At 40.0% G+C, this 22,334-nt stretch overlaps 1 protein-coding gene across 1 annotated transcript; it reads left to right on the top strand.

Annotated features, from left to right (window-relative positions):
- The first annotated feature begins 1,271 nt into the window (after positions 1 to 1,271).
- On the top strand, positions 1,272 to 15,617 carry LOC306700168 (uncharacterized protein). The gene is made up of 13 exons (XM_079165097.1): positions 1,272 to 1,399; positions 1,849 to 2,051; positions 4,270 to 4,407; positions 6,995 to 7,112; positions 7,282 to 7,468; positions 7,667 to 7,808; positions 8,344 to 8,499; positions 8,866 to 8,921; positions 9,579 to 9,754; positions 10,419 to 10,819; positions 10,903 to 10,999; positions 11,912 to 12,137; positions 13,323 to 15,617. Exons 1-13 carry the CDS (start codon positions 1,274 to 1,276, stop codon positions 13,529 to 13,531), a joined length of 2,235 nt encoding a protein of 744 aa, XP_079021223.1. The 5' UTR covers positions 1,272 to 1,273; the 3' UTR covers positions 13,532 to 15,617.
- Positions 15,618 to 22,334: the final 6,717 nt, after the last annotated feature.

Here is a 22,334-nt window from a genome sequence, read left to right as displayed (position 1 = left end):
TTCAGAACTTTGTTCTTGTAAAGCAGGGTGTAGCGGACCCCAGCCGGACAATGGTGAAGCTTACTGATATTTCCAGAGGCCTTTATTTTTGTTCAACCTTCATCCTTACTTTGATGAACAGAAATATACCTTTCTCCAGAAAACACCTTAAGAACTACGAAACAGATAAAACATGAGTGAACTCTTACGAGTTTAAACATTCAGTGGCTTACATGTAAATACATGGGAGCATTAATCAAACATTTTCTCATGTATACTTATCAACAGCATATGTAAAACCGAAATATAGTATTAGCTTAAAATTACAGCTGAGTCATTTAGCTATACCCGTTAAGCTAACATTAGCATCTAGTTGAAACAGTAATACAATAAAACACAATAAACACACAATACCTTGTTCCCGTTCCAGCTAGGTGCTTAAACGTTAATTATGAAAATATATTGCAGAGTAATATATTTCATGTCACTTTTCCTTTCAGTCTGTACCGTAAATTTCGTTCTTAGCTTGAAGCGAAGTCAAGCTACCATACTCAGACGAGATATGGCTCTGCTTCCGCTGGCCAAAAGGACTTCAAAATAAAAGACCCAAAACGTAAAAAGGCACTTACAAAATAAAAGCTAGCAGCAAGTGATTAACTTGGGTAACATACAAAGTAAAAGGTTTGTAGGAAATAATCACATAACCTCTTAAGAGTCCTTTACACAGGGTAGAGCCGATTCATCTTAGTATGATGATGATTCACATTTAGCAGATAAAACAAAAGAGAAAGGGGTTTTTAAAACTAACTTCACAGAAGGTGGCTGGGGTTGCTGCGGTCTAAACTTTCGCAAATCCAAGAAAAAAAAACAGGACAGAGCAACTGAGGTCAGCCCCCGACTTACGGTTACCAAAGAAACATCCATTTTGAGTACAGGCTTCCCATCAGCACATTTCAATTGTTTGTATGCTACTTGTTTTGTAGAGTCACCATCAGTAATGAATCAACCAGGAAACAATGTCACAAATGTCCAATTAAAGAATGGAGTTGACCGACTGTGACTCTAAAGCTCGTCCGACTCGACAGATTCATTCCCGCCACTTCACTGTCCGTCCATTAGGCCCCGATGACTGATGACTGGAACAAAAAGCCAGAATGCCAAAAAGAAAGCACCATCAACTGTGACACATCAGCACAGATCTGGTTGGTCCTGTTGGGTGATGGAGATGGAGCCGCCTCTCACGTTACTACCGACTGAACAAGCTTCTCTTCCGATTCAGATTGTGTCAGACATCATGGAGGCCGCTGCACTCCTGCTGCTGCTCGCGCTCGCGCTCGTGGGGGTTTCTTCCACGCTCAGCTTTTACGGAGACAGCATCACGTTCATGCCTCTGAGGAGGAAGGCGGATGGGACATTCATGGTATTGTGTCGTTTTTTTTAATCATCATCATCATATTTTATTATATGTATATATGTAATTTGTTTTTCAATGTTATAACATTGAAAGTTTACCAAAAGGATTAAAAGGAAAACAAACAAAAAAGTAAGTCTACTGTACCTTAAAGGATTTATAATGTTTTATTTCATAATCAAGCTTTACAGTTTAAAAACACATCCTGTCTGAGTAAACTATGACTAAAGAGTCAGAAGAACAAACATAAAAACATATTTAGGACACATGACCTGAACTCAGAGCGTTGAGGGAGTGATCCTCGGCTTGTGTAACACCTGCATGTCATTCATACCTGCTGCTGTCATCTTAACTGATGTAGACACCTTTACAACCCGCCGAGACGAAACACAAAAGGGAAACCTGAATCGCTTTAAAACTCATGGAATGAATGCAGTGCGTGTGTGTGTTTTTTGCAGGTGACCTATCATCGCAGACAGAACGGAATAAACAAATGTGAGAGTCAGTCATCCCACCACTGTGAGGAAGGGGTGTGCACGAGCTTCACCGAGTCAGCTGTCCTGCAAACGGACGAGGACGCCACCGGACAGGGGCGCTGGTGCCAGTCTGAGAGGCGCACAGCAGCGACCATCTTCACCAATAAAACCTCCTTCTCTCTGAGGTGACGTGAACACAAAGGTCTTCTTCTCCGCAGGCATCAGTGCTTCATCTGTCGTGGGGAGAAATCAATGTAATAGAGTGTTAGTAAAGAAGCCTCGGTTATAACACGAAAACATGTCTGTAAAGACTTTTAAAGTTCATTATGAAGGCTCAATATTTTTATTTTTTTATGATTTATATATTTTTTTAAGTTTTCAGAAAATGATTACAACATTAGATATTCGACATGAGCCCAAAAAACAACAATTATGACGACATAAACATGTATCGCATGTAAACAAAGGAAATTATTTAGAAATGCTTTAATAAATACATAGAACAAATAAATAAATACATAGAACAAATAAATAAATACATAGAACAAATAAATAAATACATAGAACAAATAAATAAATACATAGAATAAATAAACAAATACATAGAATAAATAAATAAATACATAGAACAAATAAATAAATACATAGAACAAATAAATAAATACATAGAACAAATAAATACATACATAGAACAAATAAACAAATACATAGAATAAATAAACAAATACATAGAATAAATAAATAAATACATAGAATAAATAAATACATACATAGAACAAATAAACAAATACATAGAATAAATAAATAAATACATAGAATAAATAAATAAATACATAGAACAAATAAATAAATACATAGAACAAATAAATAAATACATAGAACAAATAAATAAATACATAGAACAAATAAATACATACATAGAACAAATAAATAAATACATAGAACAAATAAATACATACATAGAACAAATAAACAAATACATAGAATAAATAAACAAATACATAGAATAAATAAATAAATACATAGAATAAATAAATACATACATAGAACAAATAAACAAATACATAGAATAAATAAATAAATACATAGAATAAATAAATAAATACATAGAATAAATAAATAAAAAACAGAATTAAATAAATAGAAATAAAATGATGCTCCAAGACTGGTGGGCTCAGTGTTTCCTTAAACACTGTTAAAGTTGAAATAACATCAAGGGCCTAGTTTTTATTTTTAATATTTGGAGGGATTCATATTAAGTTCTTCTTAAAAACAATGACGAGTTAGACTTCAGAACCTGTTTTCAGGTTTCCAGATGGAAGAGATCTGCTTCGATGTTCTGGTAACACAATCGCTGTCAGAGAAGAGAAGAAGAAAATACTAAACAACGTGAACATTATATCTTAATTATATGTTGAATGCAGCCCAGGTGACATTGACATGACGGTGGGTTGATGGCTCACCGTCACGCTGCCAGGAGTCGGTATGTTAACAGGAACACTTTTTCAAGCGTGGAGGTTTCGCCTCATTCTGAAGACATTCTCTTTGTTCAGATGGAAAGAAAACTCCATTGCTAAGATAAGTTGTCCGTCTCACAGGTGTGGCAGACCAAGAGGCTGATTAAACAGCTGAATCAGAGTAAACTCTGAAATGTGCCGTTTGACCACAAAACGCCTCAGATGTTGCGTGTTGAAGCTGCGTATCATCGTGAAGAGAAACGTGATTTTACTGCGTGATACAAAATAAAAACACCCACAACAAGTGGATCCAGGTAAATAATTGTGAATTAAAAAACACTAAAGCAGAGGAATTATCCTGTAGAAAACCCGCTCACATGTAGATATTATTCATCCTGTATTTATGCAGGGAAACCTTATGATTTGATTCCATTGTTTAACATCATTTTGTTTTTCACAGAAAAAGACTGTGAGTAGTACGTTTATTTTAAGGGCATTATTTCGATGATTATTGAGATAATAACGTGAATCGCACTAATTTGAGATTGATTTTCATTTTCTATAATGAAATTATTACTGTCCACCTTAATTAGTTTGATTTGATTTTAGTAGGTCTGATGAAAGGCGTCCAGTATTTCACAAGAAAAATTTGTTAAAAGGGAGAAAAAATAAAGAATTCTCTGAATCGTTTTTCTGTCTCCTTCTCTTTCATTTTCTGTTCGGGATCCAGCAGTTCATAGAACACAATACATGACATATGTGGGTGTAATACGGGGAAATGATGAATAAGAGGAGGGTAACAAAGGCACATTGTGTGTGTGTGTGTGTGTGTGTGTGTGTGTGTGTGTGTGTGTGTGTGTGTGTGTGTGTGTGTGTGTGTGTGTGTGTGTGTGTGTGTGTGTGTGTGTGTGTGTTTATTTAACCCATTTCATCCTGTTCTCCTCAGGGACTCGGGCTGCTGCTGGACGTCCAATGTGGAAGAAAAGACTAACTGGACTTCTCACGCAGAACTGGACCTGGGAACCCGATCCGACTCTCACGGCCTCAATGGCTGTCCCGTCACCACCACGGTGTCTTCTCTACGGTACGAACCTTCTCTTTAACTGGGATAAAGACACGAAGCAGAGCTCTGCAGGTCAAGCAGAACACACACACACACACACACCAGTAAGAGATCAGTCTGTCAGGCAGTGCGGGAGGAATGGAAACCATACTGCGCATTGTGCAACATCACTGTGGCGCTACTGGACCTCCAGATTTCAGCGGATCGGGAAGAAGCCTGAGGACCAGTTCTCAACCACATAATACAGAAATATGAACAAACAAATGAAAAAAAACCTCCTTAATAATAATAATGATAATGACAAGAGCTGTAGCTCAAACTTAAAAAAAATAAAAGGTAGATGTCGTGGAAAATAATCTTTTTAACCTCCCGGTGAGAAATAATCGAGATGAGAAAACTCTTAAAATATAAAAACATATTTATTTAACAGACACTAATGATAATTCAGCTGAATGGATAGAGCTCTTTCCCCACAGATGGTTCGGAGGTCTAACAACAAGGAATAGACAAAAACAGAGTATATGTACGTTATCTCGTCTCCTCCCTTCACCCTCCCTTCGCAGATGTCGTCCTCCTCTGTCTGCCGCTGCACAGACCAAGGCCAGTTCCCAGTCTTTTCGTGGGAAGAGGGTTAGGTGGTGAAATAACACTACAGCAAGTCAGAAATGCTAAAATACCGATGAACTCATTTATCGTTAGGTTTTAAATGAGCCTGGTTGGCCTCATCTACATATATGCAGGTTTAAGCGATACAAGTTATACCTAAAAGAACGATATGATAAATTTCCACAACAGTAGACATTAAAAAGACAGTAAAAGCTAAAATATATATAAAAACAGAGACCAATAAAAATAATAAAAATAAAAAAATGAGTAGAAAAAACATTAATCGTAGACGAAGTAAATCAAATAAATAAGTTTTCATCTGTTGTTGAAACATGTCCAGAGCCTCCGTCTCTTGTAGCTTCTGGAGGATTCCATCATTTTGGAGCTGCGGTGCCTGTTTTCTTATTTAAAAACTGCTCATGAAGGATTATAAAATAACAAAGTCTGCAATGTAGACGCTTTAAAAACTAAAACAGAGCCAATGGAGCTTAAACTGGGTTCACTGTTGTGGTTTAAAGTCTGGTGTCAGCTTTAATATTCACTCCATCACCTCTCAGTCCTTAATCAGGAGCCAACAGGTGATTTTAATAATCATCCAATCAACTCTGGGAACTGTGACATTTAATGTTGGTGTTTACATCAGCACCACCTGGACCAAACACCCTTTCTTTGTTCAAACACACTAAATGTAAAGTTGTAAATCAGCTCTGTGCTCTGTATTGGAACTTTGTTGAAATGCATCGTCCCGATCAAATAACATGAATTTAAATTATACAAACCGGGAAATGACATTACTATGACATCTGAGATGTTGCACATAAGTTACTGCACGTTATACAATTCTTGCGAGACCTGACCTGTAACCCCAAACTATTACATTCCCAAACAACAAAACTGCATTGAGAAGTATATGTTTGGAGGGAAATAGGGAAGTCTGTGTAAGGAAGAGGTTAAAAACACAAGGCTTCACCCAGGTTTGTACAATATGTATATACATACAGGACTGTCTCAGAAAATTAGAATATTGTGATAATCCCCATACGTGTGATTTAGTTTACTGAACCAAGCTGAGTGTTTTTCAAGGCTCAGGAAACCCTTGCAGGTGTTTCGAGTTAATTAGACGATTCAAGTGATTAGTTGAATACCCTACTAGTATACTTTTTCATGATATTCTAATATTTAGAGATAGGATATTTGAGTTTTCTTAAGCTGTAAGCCATAATCAGCAATATTAAAAGAATAAAAGGCTTGCAATATTTCAGTTGATTTGTAATGAATCCAGAATACATGACATTTTTGTTTTTTTAATTGCATTACACAAAATAAAGAACTTTATCACAATATTCTAATTTTCTGAGACAGTCCTGTATACTGTATATAGATACAGCAATTTAAATCCGGTGAATTGTGTACATGGAATATCAATTTCATTTTGGTTACGTTAGTTTTGTTGCTTAATGTCGTCCAACTGTCGATGTGCAAAAAACAGCACGAAAGATACTTGCAAGTGAAACACATTAGTTTGAAAGTCGTGCTAAGAAAAACATTTTGTGAGTATTTCACAAACTGCTGTAAGACTGTGTCCTTATTTGAGAGAAATAATATTGTGTGCATAGATAGAGACTTAAATCTTTGAAAAATGGAAACAAAAAGAAAAAAGATTGCGTTTATATTCCTGTTCACATACATACACACATATGCATCTTCATATTTACTCAGTAAGACTTCCTGTCTCATCAGAGACGACTCCCTTCTATGGGATTTTAAATTAAATGTCATTATTATTGAGGATTAGGATTGTATAGGTCTGAAATGGTGGAAGCGTCCAGTATTTCACAAATAAATAAAATATGTTAAAGAGAGAAAACATATAGAATTTTCTTTTACATGACTTTCTCGTCCATAATGAGTTTAATCTTGGGGTGGAGAACTATAGTGGCATAAAGATCAGAATATGTTACACGTGTAAGTGTGAACATGATGTGTTGTGATTTTCTTGCAGCGTGCCTCAGAACTGCTTTTCAAGGTTTCGACTTCTGGCACACGATCCGGACGGAGATGACGTGAGATGTCGCTTTGCTGCAGACGCTTCGGCTCCTGCAAACTTCACTATGGACGAGGTAATGCTTTTCAACAGGGAGCCAGCGACATCATGTTCCTCATATATTTAGCTTTTTATTACGTCTGTTCACAGGTGTCCTAAATGAAGCTCCAAAAATGTTTTCTATAACTTCAAAAACCCCGAAGAGACAAAATGATTGAACCATCTTCGTTTAATTCTCCTCCCAGACTGCTTGTGCGCTGACGGCTGCAGGTCCAGTCGCCGTCGGTGTCCACGTGTTTGAGCTGCAGCTGGACGACTTTCCGCGCAAAAACATCACGTTGACCTACGCAGATGGATCGTCGGTGCTGCGGGAGGCCTCCGACGTGAACGCACCGCCCCTCTGCAGAGTGAGGCTGCAGTTCTCCATGGAGAGTAAGTAGGCTGCAGGAACAGTGGAGTGAATGTCTGACCCTCAAGGAAACCAACTTGACTGGACACGTGCTGACCAACCAAATCTAACACCAACAAGCATAACTGCATAAAGCATAAAGTACTAGAAACCACTACGACCTACTGGAGTCTAATGTTACTTCCTGATGTCCCGATGAAACTCTCCTGTCTGTGTTTCAGTCGTTCCTCCGATTCCGACCTGTGAAGCGGGTCACAGTCGGCCCATGTTCTTGTCCCAGACTCCTTCTCATGGTGATGTTCTTTATGCTGCTGTGGGTCAGGAGTTCCAGCTTTCTGCCCAAGCACAAGCTCACCATACCAGGTATTTACCTCTTAAATCTGTCGACCCCGTACACAGGAGGACACTCACAGACCTTCTGATGTACCTTTTGAGTCTCTTTGTTGAAGTTTTAGTCTGAGTTATTCATTTTACGTGGCTGTTTTTTAAACTTTTTTTTGTCGTGTTTGGTCTCTTTGTAGTTGTTTTGCATCTCCTTGTGGTCACTTTGTGTATCTGTAGTTGTTTTGCCCCTAATTGTAGCCGTTTTGTGTCTCTTTGTAGTCGTGTAGCTTAGTTATTTCTTGTCTGTGCTTGTTTTTCCCCTTTTTGTCGTCGTTGTTTTGTGTCTTTGTGTTCATTTTGAGTTTCTGTGAGGGACATTTGTAAGTAAAGTCTAGGATGGGACACTTTGGGCCCCTGGACCTGTTCCCGGTTGGCCCGTTAATTAAATAATGTCCATTAGCCTGGCTAAATAAAGATAATATATGCACATGTAACCAAGAACACCTCATTTCTGGTTGCCCAGAAGAAGATAATGCCAAATTATTTGACACTTGTCCCACATTTTGTCCCGTAGCATTCACGGCTTCCAGGTGAGCGGCCCCATGAACTCCACCAAAACGTTCAAAGACGATCAGAATGGAAAAGCTGAAGTGACTGTGAGGTGGCAGCCTCAGCCCGCCGACCTGTACAGATCCGTGCCGTTCTGCTTCACCGCAGAGACAAAAGAAACGTGAGTCCTTTTAATCCGCCTTCACGGGGAAAGTACAGCACGGTATGTCCTCCTCGCTGCTTTGTGTCACGTCAGCAGAGCGGACATCTTTTGTTTCTTTCTATGAAGTGGAGGAGGAACCGACGAGGACTAACAAAGACACGAGCCTCTATTGGTTTTAGGAGATTATTTATTTCTGGTTTCTGTAACATTCGCTTTAAATCTTCTCTGATGATCTCAAAATGTTTTACCACTGTATGTGTGAAGATGCGTTAGATAATATCAGTTTATCATAAACATGACTATGAGTAGTATATAGCCCCTACTGTGACTGATAGTAGGGGCTATATACTACTATAATAGATTTTTCTCTGTTTCAACATTCAGACAATCGGATATGAGGTGCGTCGTTGTCGTGGTGACCCAGGGGGCCGTCATTCAAGGTGTGTTGATCGTCAGTCGTCTCTGTTAAACACCATGAAAACAAAAGATCGTGGTCACAGTAGAAAGAACAGCGACAGAGCCGACCTGTAGAATAAATGTCGACTGAGAGAAAAAAACGACACGTTGAGACGGCGTTCCTCGAAAACGTCAGGTCAAGAAACCCTGTTTGTGATTCAACATCCCAGTCTGGGAGAAAAGACATCCTTCAGCGCTGCCGTGGTCACTGGAGAGATCGTTGTGAATTGGACTGATTTGCATAGTGAGGGCCCAATTGTGTGGTAGAGCCCACATTTACAGCTGGCTTTAGTATTTATACTTTTCTATTTCTATGACTCGTGTATAGTCGTCTGAATGTTGCATCATTTATTCTTTTTGTTTTGGGACCCAAGAGAAACACAATTTAGTTCCTCTTTGTACGGCACTGTATGCAGACGACAAGTCTTCTTACTGCAGGTATAAAAGCACACAATGCAATCAGTGTGCTGTCCTCCCACGGAGTTCAACAATGAACACAACCAAAGTTGTTTTACTTACTTCTCCAAGTTTACCATGTGAGCAGTGTTTTAATGTTTTAATGTTGGAGACGGCATGAGTTGCACTCTGAAGCCGTGCCGTCCTCGTTGACGTGGAAGTTGAACATGAAACGTGATTTACAGGCAAGGCCAGTGTCACGTGCTCACCCAACAAGATGATGGTGGCCGTGGAGAAAGCCTCCATGCCCGGCATCGACGAGAACTACCTGCAGCTGAGAGACTCGTCGTGCTCCCTCTCCTCCAACGGCACTCACATCGTGGGCTCGATGTCGTTCAGCACCTGCGGCACAAAACTTGAGGTGTGCAAAAAAATCTCCATTTTTTTAAAAATCAAAATCAGGAATTCTTTTCTCACTGATCAAATTGCGAAACAGAGCTGCAGGGATGCGTTATTTAAAAAAAAAAATCCAACAGGAAGTTAGCATCACTGGTTTCCTCGACATAAAGCCAATAAGAATCTTCCATTGGATTCTCGATTATTGCAGAAAACAAATGTTTATGATACGCACAGGTTTTGTTCATCTTCACAAATGAACACGGCTTTTGTGATTTTTGAAGTGTAAAGTAAAAAGCTAACGTGAGGCTGTAAAGGAACTGAACACACAACACAAGGCCGTGAAGGCGGGCTAGTTGACGTGACGTCGTTCTCATTTAGCCACTTGTTAGCAACCCGCTTCTAAATTCATTTACTGACATATTTTACATCATAGAACCAAACGTTAAAAATCTCTTCAGCTTGAGTTAAACACAAACCTGATTTCGCACATGTAACCATGATAAAAGTAACACATTGACATGTAGACGAGGGAATCGGAAGTGCAAACATGCTGACTCAGTCACGGGGTTGTCGGACTCATTCCTGCAGCACTCTATGCCATAAAAAAACAATTCTGCATTTTGTGAACTCAGAACTTCCTGATCATTTTCCTCTCATACCGCTTTCTTTTTTGGTCTCAAATAAAGGATCAAGGCGACTTTCTCGTTTTCAAGAATGAGATAAACTCCTTCCTGAAGCCCACCGAGGTCATAACCCGAAGGAATAAAGTTAAGATTGACTTCTCCTGCCAGTTTCTGAAAACCATCAGCATCTCCAGCTACTTCAACCTCCACAAGTCCGACTACATTTTCACCGAGTCCAGCTTCGGCAGCTTCGGCTACACTTTTGAGATATTCACAGACAGCAACTTTACAAGCAAGGTGGCTGCCAGCGCCTATCCAGTGGAGGTCAAGCTGTTGGAAATGATTTACATGGGCATTCAGGCGGAATCAGATCTACCAAACGTGAATTTGTTTGTCGAATCATGCAAAGCCACTCCCGACGACAACCCGGAAAACACCTTAGCCTATGACCTCATCAAGAACGGGTGAGTGCTGATGCTCTCTGGGATCATAAACAAAAATGCTTTTGGCTTTTAATTTCTCACTTCATTTTCCATTTTTCTGACAGGTGTCAAATGGACGAGACACTTAAAATCCACCCATCTAGTCAAACTTCATTCAACTTTGAGGTTCAAGCCTTCAAATTTACAGGAAACCTTGACCAGGTAAAAAAAAAATGAATATTAAATTATAAAAAACTTATGCCAGAAATATTATTTATACAGGCTGTGGTATGGGTGAGACAGTGTACAATCATAGACTGCATGTAAGAGTTGGACATTGTCACCTGACGTCACTCATTGGTTTGTCGTTTGGAAGCCTCGAGTTCTGTATTTTGGCCATCGCTGTTTTTTTGCAACCAGAAGTGACATGAGAGAATGGCTTTTTCCAAGACATTTTTTTAGCGACCAACATGTTACAATCAACTTTCATGAAGTGAAAACACACTGTGAAAGGGCTCAAGTTCAAAGACAAAAACACGTACAACTTCCAGACTGGACAACGCCATTTCAATCACAGCATCCCCTGCTTTATGGTCTGTTTGACTCTAAATGGACCATAATGTACTAAATGAACATCATGCTGTATTGAAGAAAGACTTGAAACTAGAGATTGAGACCATAAACTCATGTTTACAATGTTTACTGAGGTAATAAATCAAGAGAGAAGTAGAGTCATTTTCTCATAGACTTCTATACAACCAGAGGAGTCGCCCCCTGGTGGACATTAGAGAGAATGCAGCTTTAACACGTGAAGCTTTGGCTTCATTTTTCAGAACTGGAGGTTGCCATCTGGTAGCTATTTATCTGTTTTTTGGTTGTTGGTGGTGTTAGCACAAATAACAGTAGCTCCAAGATCTTTAGCTAAGCCCTACTGTCTTTACAGTTTAATACTGACTGATTCATCTAGAACTGCAGACACCTGTGTCAAAGGCATCCGGTTATACTACATATATCATGTCACCAAAGACCAGATGAAATTAGATTTTTGTGAAAATGCAAACTGAAGCAAAGCATGAGCTACAGTTTCTTGTTATTAAAGGATGTCTTGTCTTCTGTTTTTACTAAATCTTACAGGTGTACATCACCTGCTCCGTCATCCTGTGCGAGCCTGGGAGTGCCTTTTCCAGATGTGCCCAGGGTTGTCTGAGGAATCCATCCCGGCGCAAGCGTTCGCTGAACAGGGAGACAGTCGGACACTACATTACCCAGGGTCCTTTGCGGTTTGGCGTTCAGGCTGTTGCCAGTGGAACTGTGGATGATGGCAGCCCTGTGATTAAAAAGAGTGACCCGTCCGCTGCAGGTGAATATGTGATCTATCAATTCATTTATTAGCTAGCTACCTAACTATCTACCTTCCTAACAATGACATACCTACCTACCTACCTTATCCACTACTTATCTACCTACCTACCTACTGACCTAATGACCTACCTACCTACCTTTCCAACAATTTTCCTACCTAGCCGCAATCCTGCCCCACTGGGAGCGTTTCAGAAGCAAATCTGTGTAACGACCACGGATGTATAAAGAGAACACAAACACATAAATGGTTACTTTACCAGTCCGACGTTGAATTGCTGTTGATTTGGTCATATTTGAGACATTTTTAAGCTTAGATATAGAATCTTCCATTTTTGCGGTCAAAGCAAAATATAAGAAGAAGAAGAAGAGAAGTGTAGAAGAAGAGCAACTGCAGAACAAGCATGAACCCGACCCGTGGGCTCTCGCACGCCCCCCTTCATTGAGGCAGATGTGCTGTTTGCCTCCCCTCTGTGCTCCTTTAATGTCAGATCAGCAGGACTGAATATGTTCTACCACACACGTGAAATACACGACCTGTTCTATGGAAAGAAAGGACATATAATACAAGTGTCAACAAATATTACAGTGGTGACAAACAAGGAGAAAGCCAAAAGGCACGCGGCGCTCAACCCAGTTTGTGAGGGATTGCGCAATCTGAGATGAGGGCACAGCTGTTTGGACAGGACATGCGCAAATTCGGCGATTGTGATTATAAAAATGCTTGAAATGATTGGAATCATACAGAAATTACATTTATAGCACAGATCAGTAGAGACATATTAATATTTATTTTATTTTATCATTATTTGTTTTTTACTTTTCATGATCTCACCTGCATCCCCTGACCACACGTCCCTACTTACTAACAACTTACCCACCTACTGACCTACTGACCTATTGACCTACCTCACCAACAACTTTCCTACCTAGCTACCTACCTACCCACCTACTGACCTACCTACCTCACCAACAACTTTCCTACCTAGCTACCTACCTACCCACCTACTGACCTACCTACCTTACCAATAACTTTTGTATCCATCTATCTATCTATCTATCTATCAACCCACTTCCCTAACGACCTATCTACCGTCCTACCTACCTACTTACCTACTTACCTACCAACCTATCTATTTACCAACCAACCAACCAACTTAAAAACAAATGCGCTGTTGTCTTTCAGTGAATCTTCCACCAGTTCATCCAGACGTTAAATCCAGCGAAGGAGCTTGGGGAATCAGGGAGACCCTCAACACCAACATCAGCACCGTGGTCTTTGCCAGCGCCTTCTTCGTGTCACTGGTGTTCATGGCTGTGTTTGTCGGTTACTTCATAAGGAAGAGAAAAGCTGAAGACCGCAAATCTCTTTTAGTTTCAGCTTGGGATAACTAAACCCAACTAATCTCTTTTACTATTGGTTTCATTTTGTCAAAGGATTGGTTCACCTTCTTTAGAGGTCTGTCTTACTAAAACAATACTCACGTGTCCATATGTACGTTCCTTCATCATCCCTCCAGATCATAATGCTATTTAAAAGATCACTTTTTAAAGCTAGAGTTGGTAGTAATGAGAAACTAGCAAGAGTACGCAACATTTTAAAATGATCCAAGCCTAAAAACCCAGCCTAGTGTTGCCAACTCTTTTTTGATGAAACCTACCTACCTACTTAACTTACCAACGACTTTCGTACCTACCAATCGACCTTCCTATCTACCCACATACCTACCTTCCTACCTACCCACATACCTACCTTCCTACCTACCCACATACCTTCCTGCCTTACCAACGACCTACCAACCTACAAATTGACCTACCTACCTAGCTCACGCTAGCTCGGAAGGTCTCTTAAACTAGCTAGAAGGTCGGTAAGTCTGCAACACTGACAGCCCGTCCCTTCAGGCCTTTTCTCCATATCCACTGTCCCAGTCAAAATCCACACAACCCTCCTCCTCTGTTAATGTATCTGAAGCTAATTTGAGGCTTTAACAGTCTGAGTAAGACAAATAAAGTCCATATCTTCTAAAGTCTTTTTAGTGGAGTGGTGGGACAGCAATACATTTTGCACGAGAACAACAGTAACTTTAAAAGGCAAACACTTGATTTGTCCAACTCAGACTGCTTAAGCCTCATCTCGGCCTTCAGATTAGAGATTTGATTCTCTGCCAGACCGTCGGGATCAAATCGGGTCGTGTTTGCGCCAATTTGACTATTTGTCTCATTGATTTTTCGCTGCTGTTTTTAACTCGTACCACAAAATCTCTCTTACAGTCTCTATTTACATACAATATATTGTGCAATGGCACATGACAGCGGGAATTGTTTTTAATCGAAACTCCAGCTCAGACAGAAACTATGTGCATTCATGATCATAGCTCTACTTCAAATAAACTTTAGAATCTGGCAAGAGTGGCATGTTGTCACTATCTCTCCCTTGATTCCTGTTTACTGGAAGATAAAAAACCAGAAAAACAAAACCTTTGTACTAAGGAAATTGTTAGTGCATTGCATCATACAGAACAAAGCGAATGAATTATTTCCTGGAATTGGTTTTGATTTCTATTTATGGTTGTTTGCCCCAAGGCCAGGAAACCAATCACACCGTCACACGCAGTACAGTGTTCACTTAACCCGTTCTAGATAGAACTTAAAAACAGGCGTACATTTCTACTGCTGTGAAAACAAAATTCCACTCCGTCTGGTTTTGCAGGATTTTTCCGATGCCGCTGTTCTGTTGTCAACTTCTTGCCAAAAGGTTCAGGTGTTCACTTATGTAATTGAAGAGTTAGACTCATTTGCATATTATTTTATTTGATCCAAGAGACATCATTTGAAGTACAGTATAGGCCTGTCTAAATGCTGTAAACAAACCCCGATAGCATCTTTAAATCTTACTGTGTGGAGACCCAATGGTCTACATTTAGATAAAATAATTTTCCATTATAATTACAAAACATTTACCTGCATTTGTTACATCTGTAGCTTGACAATATGTGCCGTTAGACGTGCAGTTCAGTTTGTGTAACTATAAAACTTTCCACACTTTGAAACCTTTATTCCGTTCCCTTCTGCTGACTCGGGCTGGGTTGCAGGCGCAGTAGGTTTAGCAGGGTATTCTAGACGTACCTCTCCACAGCAACCTTTCCAGATGAGATATATGATATTTCTGGGTTTACCTGAGAAACCCTGTAAAGGGAGGTGTCCACAAGTAATCCTGATCGGATGGCCTAACCAACTCTGCTGGATCCTTCACCACCTGTAATCATGGTGACGTAATGCATTTGTGTCTTTTAAATGGGATTTTAATTTACAATAAAAGGGGAAATGTGCATTATATCAACCTTCCATTTGATGTCTTCATTACATAATAAGCAATGCTTTGTGTGTCTGTGGTTTGTTGTGTATGTGTGCGATGTCATTATTCGGGGCTGACGTCAGCATGCTAATGTAGCGACGTGGGTGTATGATAAGGAATAAGTCAGTCCAACACATTCTGGGTTTTCCTCATAACTTTAGTCAAGTCCCAACACGGAACCAGACCAGCCAAGACCAAGCTCTCCTCGCTCTCCTCTGTCATTACTTAACCCCTTAACCTTCAACCGCCTGAACGCTGACTAGTGGCGACATCTGCTGTCAGATCATCAACTTAACATTACTGTAGATACTAAATATGTGTACACACGATGAGCAGTTCAACGTCATACTAAACTTATGCTTGCACATGCACGATTATGTTTAAACTATGAAGCATTAGTGAAGTATGAGTATACACTTAATTCATCATTTATAAAGCATTGTTCCCACATTAATACTCATTAGTATGCAATTTATAACAGGTGTAAATGTTTTATTCTTGATTAATAAGCTTATCTGTCAGAAACGGCCAACAACAGATAATCGCTGCTTAAAATCTAAATATTATCTTCATGATGATTATTTCGTCTTCCAAAGACATGAGGGTGATGTCTGTCTGTTCGGTAATGATATCTTAAGAATCCTTCACACATTTCAGTGCAGTTTGCTGAAGAGTTGGGATGGATTCCAAGGAACTGATTTTCTTTTGTACAGATTATCGCCATCATGTGGCTGTTTACAGAAACATGTTCTCATTATTCTTATTATTAGTATAAACATTGAGAAAGGGCGCAAACATGGAGATCCGGAGCAGGTTCAGGAACCTGCATGACCATCCCGAAAATACCAGTTCAACTTGTGTTAATTCACACATAAATATCGATTCCATTTCAATCAGGAGATACTCTATCAGAATTTAACAATCATTTATTATACATGCATAAAATAGGAAGAGTGGACAGTCCTTGGCTACTGGACTCCATCCTGAAATAGGATAACCAAGGGTAGTGATGCTGAGGTCAGATGAAGCCTCATCCTCCAAAAGAGATTTATTTTATATGAATAAATAAAACATATACTTTACCTGCCGCCGCAGAGAATTCCTAAGCAAAATAGAAAATGAGTCATGAGAGAAAGTTGAAGGGTAGAACTTGTTCGGGTGATATTTCATGAGTTGATGTTAAACCAGAGTTAAGAGAGGTCAAATTAACCAAAGCAAGGGATAGACTAGATAGAACCGCAGAACCGGATAGAACAGAATCGATTTCAACAGATCCCGGAATGATGGAGGGGGTCTCGAAAGACCGCAGCAAAGGATAGGTACATGAGCACCGAGCCACGCGTGTTACTCACTTGACATTTTGCACAATATATAGAGTAGTTGTGCAAAGCGTAATGTATTGTACACACCAGCAAAAGCAACTTTTTTTAACATACATTTTCCATGAATTGAACACATGCGTGAAATACTAAACAGGCCTACCGAGCACAGGCCCAGAGGGCCCCAAGCGTCAGGGGGCCCCCTGACGCTCCACCTGCAAAATGTCCCTCAAAGAGACACATAGCATTCAGGAAGAGACTCAAAACAACCACAAAGAGACTAAAACAACAGCTGCAGAGACACACGGCAAAGACAAAGGGACAATAAATGACCACAAAGAGACACAGAACAACTACAAAGACACACAAAAAAAAACTACAAAAACACACAACACAACTTATATTCATGTTTATGATAATGAAGATTTTTCTAAACTGACACGGTCCTTGTCAAAAGTGACACTTTGGGCGCACCAATTCACACTCGAGCCTGCAGTGGAGAGACATATTCAATTAGATATATTGAAACAAATAGATATAGTTGATGATGCTATAATGATAAATCAAACTCCAACTACCTCAGGTTGACCACGGGTGGCAGGATTAGAACCTCACCCAGGTATGGAATGTGTTTATTTAAGCGAGTAACAAACCCTGGCAAGGTGTCAGTGGCACATTGGGTGTGACACTTTCAAAATATGCTAAACAATCAATCACTCACTCAAAGACATCAGAATGTCTGTGTGGGTGTGCACCGGTGGAGCATGCTGATGGCAGTAATCACAAGGACATTTTGTAAATATTATTAAATCCACTCATGACATGAGAATGTGATAAGGTGCATTTTGTGTCGAATGGACGGACTGCTATCACCAACGCTGAGGCATCAAAACAGAAAATAGAAATATATATCACAGCACTGGGATTCTGTTTTTATCTGGGTATAGAAACCAGCGAATGAAGTCGGCTGTTTCATAGGAAAGGTGAGACTCTAGCCGCAGCATCATCTGTTACAACCCGGCTCAAAGGCTGCAAGAACCTGTGTCTGCATGAAATGCAGTGTGTTCAAGAACAACCCACTTGAAGTCCTAAGACCTTCAAGTCCACTCTCTAGATTTTGGTGAGTCACGGCCGCTTGTTCCATCATGACCACAAACATCCAAACCTCACTGCCCAGTAAACAGCGTCGGGCATAGTGGGATATTTGATAGAATTCAACACAAAATCATCGTTACAGTTAAACGGCCACAGTTAGGTTTGAGAAAAACACAAGTACAGAAATCACGTCACAGACATCACTAACGGAACTTCAAAATAACTCAACACGAAGCATATGAACGCACATGTGTTGACGTTGCAGTCAGTACAGACTACATGACGTAACATTACATGCAAAAGCAAGAACGGCGTTAAATAAGAACAGCAGGGATGTGCAGGGGAGTGACCGGTAGGAGATTGTCCTGAGGAAGACAGAGTCAGTGGGGGACCCGGGCTCTGCTAATGAGCCCGACTGCTGACGGGAAGAAGCTGTTCGTGTGTGTGAGGTCTTGGTCCTGATGGACCTCAGCCTCCTGCAGATGGAAGGGACACGAAGAGTTTGTGTCCAGGGTGAGAGGGGTCGGCTACAATATGTGTGTATATATATATATATGTGTATATACACACATATGCATACATATATAATATGTATATATACATATATATATATATATATATATATGTATGTATTACATGATTTTCTCTGCAACATATCTCGTCAATCAGTTCAGTGTGTTCGTTTTGAACTGTCATGTCTTTTGACTCTCTGCGTCTTTCACACGTGATTATGGATGAGGTCACCTGCTAGCAGTCACCTGAGGTCACCTGAATAAATACATGAATATCCTCTGATTTCATCTTAAATCCTTAATGTTTCTGTGTACATTTAATATTCACACATGCCGTCCTCTTTGTGTACCAGAGTAAAGGTCTCAAACAAAGTTCATTTTCTTTTCCTTTTGTATTTCTTGTGTCTGAAAAATGCAATTTTAGTGTCAGAATGTATGGAAGACATTGAAATTTGGGTCCAATATTTACTTCATGTTCAAATAATCCTTCATGTTCATGCTCAGTTCTCTGGAGTCAAAAGACTCAGGACGTGTTGCTAATGTCGTGTCAACATTGGGCAACTTTGTCTTGTTTTATTCCCTCATCATTTTCTAAATAAATAATGTCATTATTATGATGTGATGTTTATACAGTAATGAATAATCTCCTTCTTTTGACTCTAACTGTAAAATCATTTCTGAATATAATAGGGTAGCTGTGTTTAGCGTACAAAACAATTGTTATTTAGCAGCTCTCTCACGGTAGAAATAATCTACAAATATGTCGTAGGTGAATTAAAGATGTGCTGTTGGAGATGTGCCTTTGACAGAAGCTAAACATAATAAATCAGGAGGTTTAGTTTCCTGTAACAGTGAGTTGGTGACTGGAAACCTCGCCTATGTTCTTTAAACACACACTGAAGTGATGCCAGATCACAATCCAACCCAGTTTTCACCTGCAGATGTATGTAGCTTTGAAGGATGAGGAAAGTTCCATCACTTAAGTTTATTTATATATATGAGTCACTGAAGTTTGATGATTCATATTTATATGACCTTTTGTTCTTCACAACACAAATAATTTAAAATAATTTAATAATAAAGTGACACCAAAAAGCCTTAATCAATTTGACATTTACACTAAATGTGTGTTTCAAACCTCGGAGGTAACAGAATGTGAATATGGCGTGTTGACCTTCACCTGATAATAAACAGGGTCAAGAAGCAAGTCATTGCACTAATGCACAAACAGCCGAGAACAGTCGATCAATCAGATCCTTCATCAGCACGTTCTTATCTTGTGTCACGAAAAGTAATATTCAAAGGCGTTTAAAAGAAGTATTTTTATTTTATTGTTGATTGTATGAAGAGAACACAACACACTTCTGAGCATGCATTCAGTTCACAAAGTGGAACACAGTTTTAGTGTTTGTGCCACCAATTCTCCAAAGTGGGCTTTTATTCTTCCAATCAATGCATCCAAACAATGAAGAAGAACTACATCGGCATTTAGCAATATACTTAACAACTCCCCGGATAGGCAAATACCGGCTGCCGCCCCTTGTGGACTTCTTCTATGTGTAAGTTGCGTACGTTGTGTGTTACTGGCACATCAAATGTCATGATGAAAAGATGGAGTGTATATATGTATATACATATATATACATATATACATATATATCATATGTTCTTCATCATCTGTTTTGTTTTTAAAATCTTAATCTGTAAAGTAACTCCAGATGTCAGATTGCGGAGTAAAAAGAACACTATTTTCCTCTAGCATGGAGTGTAGTAGAAGTATATAGTAGCATAAAACTGCACAGCTTAAATACAGAATAAGTAGTTGAAAATGTACTTCGGCTCAGTACATGTACTTAGTTAAGGTGCAGTGACGGTACTTCTTATCGTGACAGAAAACAGGCCCAGCAGGTGATTTGCAGCAGACGTTCACAGTAAACAGCTCGCAAGTACAATTTGACAAATATTCCTGGCAAGGTCTCAGTGGAACATTGTGTGTGTGTGTGTGTGTGTGTGTGTGTGTGTGTGTGTGTGTGTGTGTGTGTGTGTGTGTGTGTGTGTGTGCGTGTGTGTGCACTGGTGGAGCATGCTTATGGCAGTAATCACAAGGACATTTTGTAATTATTATTAATAATTAAAAACGTTTCACTCCTGACATGAGAATGTGACAATGTGCATTTTGGCATCAACTGGAGGAGGAAATGAAAGAACATGAAACATTATTACTTCTTGTATAACTGGAAATATACAAAATATGAGATTGTGACACAGTCAAGTAAAACCATCCAAATAGTCAAAATGATCTGAAGTGCTCAGAAGTGTGTTGTGTTCTCTTCATACAATCAAAAATAAAATAAAAATACTTCTTTTAAACGCCTTTGAATATTACTTTTCGTGACACAAGATAAGAACGTGCTGATGAAGGATCTGATTGAACGACTGTTCTCGGCTGTTTGTGCATTAGTGCAATGACTTGCTTCTTGACCCTGTTTATTATCAGGTGAAGGTCAACACGCCATATTCACATTCTGTTACCTCCGAGGTTTGAAACACACATTTAGTGTAAATGTCAAATTGATTAAGGCTTTTTGGTGTCACTTTATTATTAAATTATTTGAAATTATTTGTGTTGTGAAGAACAAAAGTTCATATAAATATGAATCATCAAACTTCAGTGACTCATATACATAAATAAACTTAAGTGATGGAACTTCCCTCATCCTTCAAAGCTACATACATCTGCAGGTGAAAACTGGGTTGGATTGTGATCTGGCATCACTTCAGTGTTTGTTTAAAGAACATAGGCGAGGTTTCCAGTCACCAACTCACTGTTACAGGAAACTAAACCTCCTGATTTATTATGTTTAGCTTCTGTCAAAGGCACATCTCCAACAGCACATCTTTAATTCACCTACGACATATTTGTAGATTATTTCTACCGTGAGAGAGCTGCTAAATAACAATTGTTTTATACGCTAAACACAGCTACCTTATTATATTCAGAAATGATTTTACAGTTAGAGTCAAAAGAAGGAGATTATTCATTACTGTATAAACATCACATCATAATAATTACATTATTTATTTAGAAAGAAATAATTCCGCGAATCGCCACCTTAACGTGGTGGAGGAGTTTGAGTGGCTCAGTGATCCTGGGAGCTATGTTGTCCGGGGCAGTAGCCCCTGGTAGGGTCTCCCAAGGCAAACAGGTCTCAGGGGAGAGCCCAGACTAAGAGTGGTTCAATATAACCCTGATGATAAGCAGCCCATGGTCTTCAGCCACCTCGCCCGGACCAGGGAAACCAGGGCACCCTCCCAGACCCAGACCCAGGAGGGGAGCTCGTCGGCGAGCGTCTGGTGGCCGGGCCATGCTCAGCCCGAAGAAACAACATGGAGCAGCCGCCCTGTGGACCCACCACCCGCAGGGACAAGCATCGGGGTCGCCTCCATGCGCCTACGGGTTGCGGGGAGTAAGGCTCTAACTGTGGTTTGTGCTGATGCACCAAACAGCAGTTCGGAGTATCCGGCATTCTTGGAGTCGGTGGGAGGGGTCCTGGAAAGGGCGTCACCTCCCGACTCCATAGTTCTCCTGGGGGACTTCAACGCTCACGTGGGCAATGACGGAGAAACCTGGCGGGGGGTGATTGGGAGGAACAGCTTGCCCGATCTGAACCCGAGTGGTGTCTCGTTATTGGACTTCTGTGGTAGCCACGGTTTGGCCATAACGAACACCATGTTCGAACATAAGGTGGTTCATAAGTGTACCTGGTACCAGAACACCTTAGGCCGGAGATCAATGATCGACTTTGGAATCGTATCTTTGGCCATATGTCTTGGACACTCGGGTGAAGAGAGGAGCAGAGCTGTCAACTGATCACCACCTGGTGGTGAGTTGGATCAGATGGCGGGGGAACCGGTTG

This window comes from Pholis gunnellus, assembly GCF_910591455.1.
Source record: "Pholis gunnellus genome assembly, chromosome: 1".
NCBI classification, from domain to species: domain Eukaryota; kingdom Metazoa; phylum Chordata; class Actinopteri; order Perciformes; family Pholidae; genus Pholis; species Pholis gunnellus.
The sequence above is the reverse complement of the archived record's forward strand: the minus strand, read 5'-3'. Positions and strand labels throughout refer to the sequence as shown.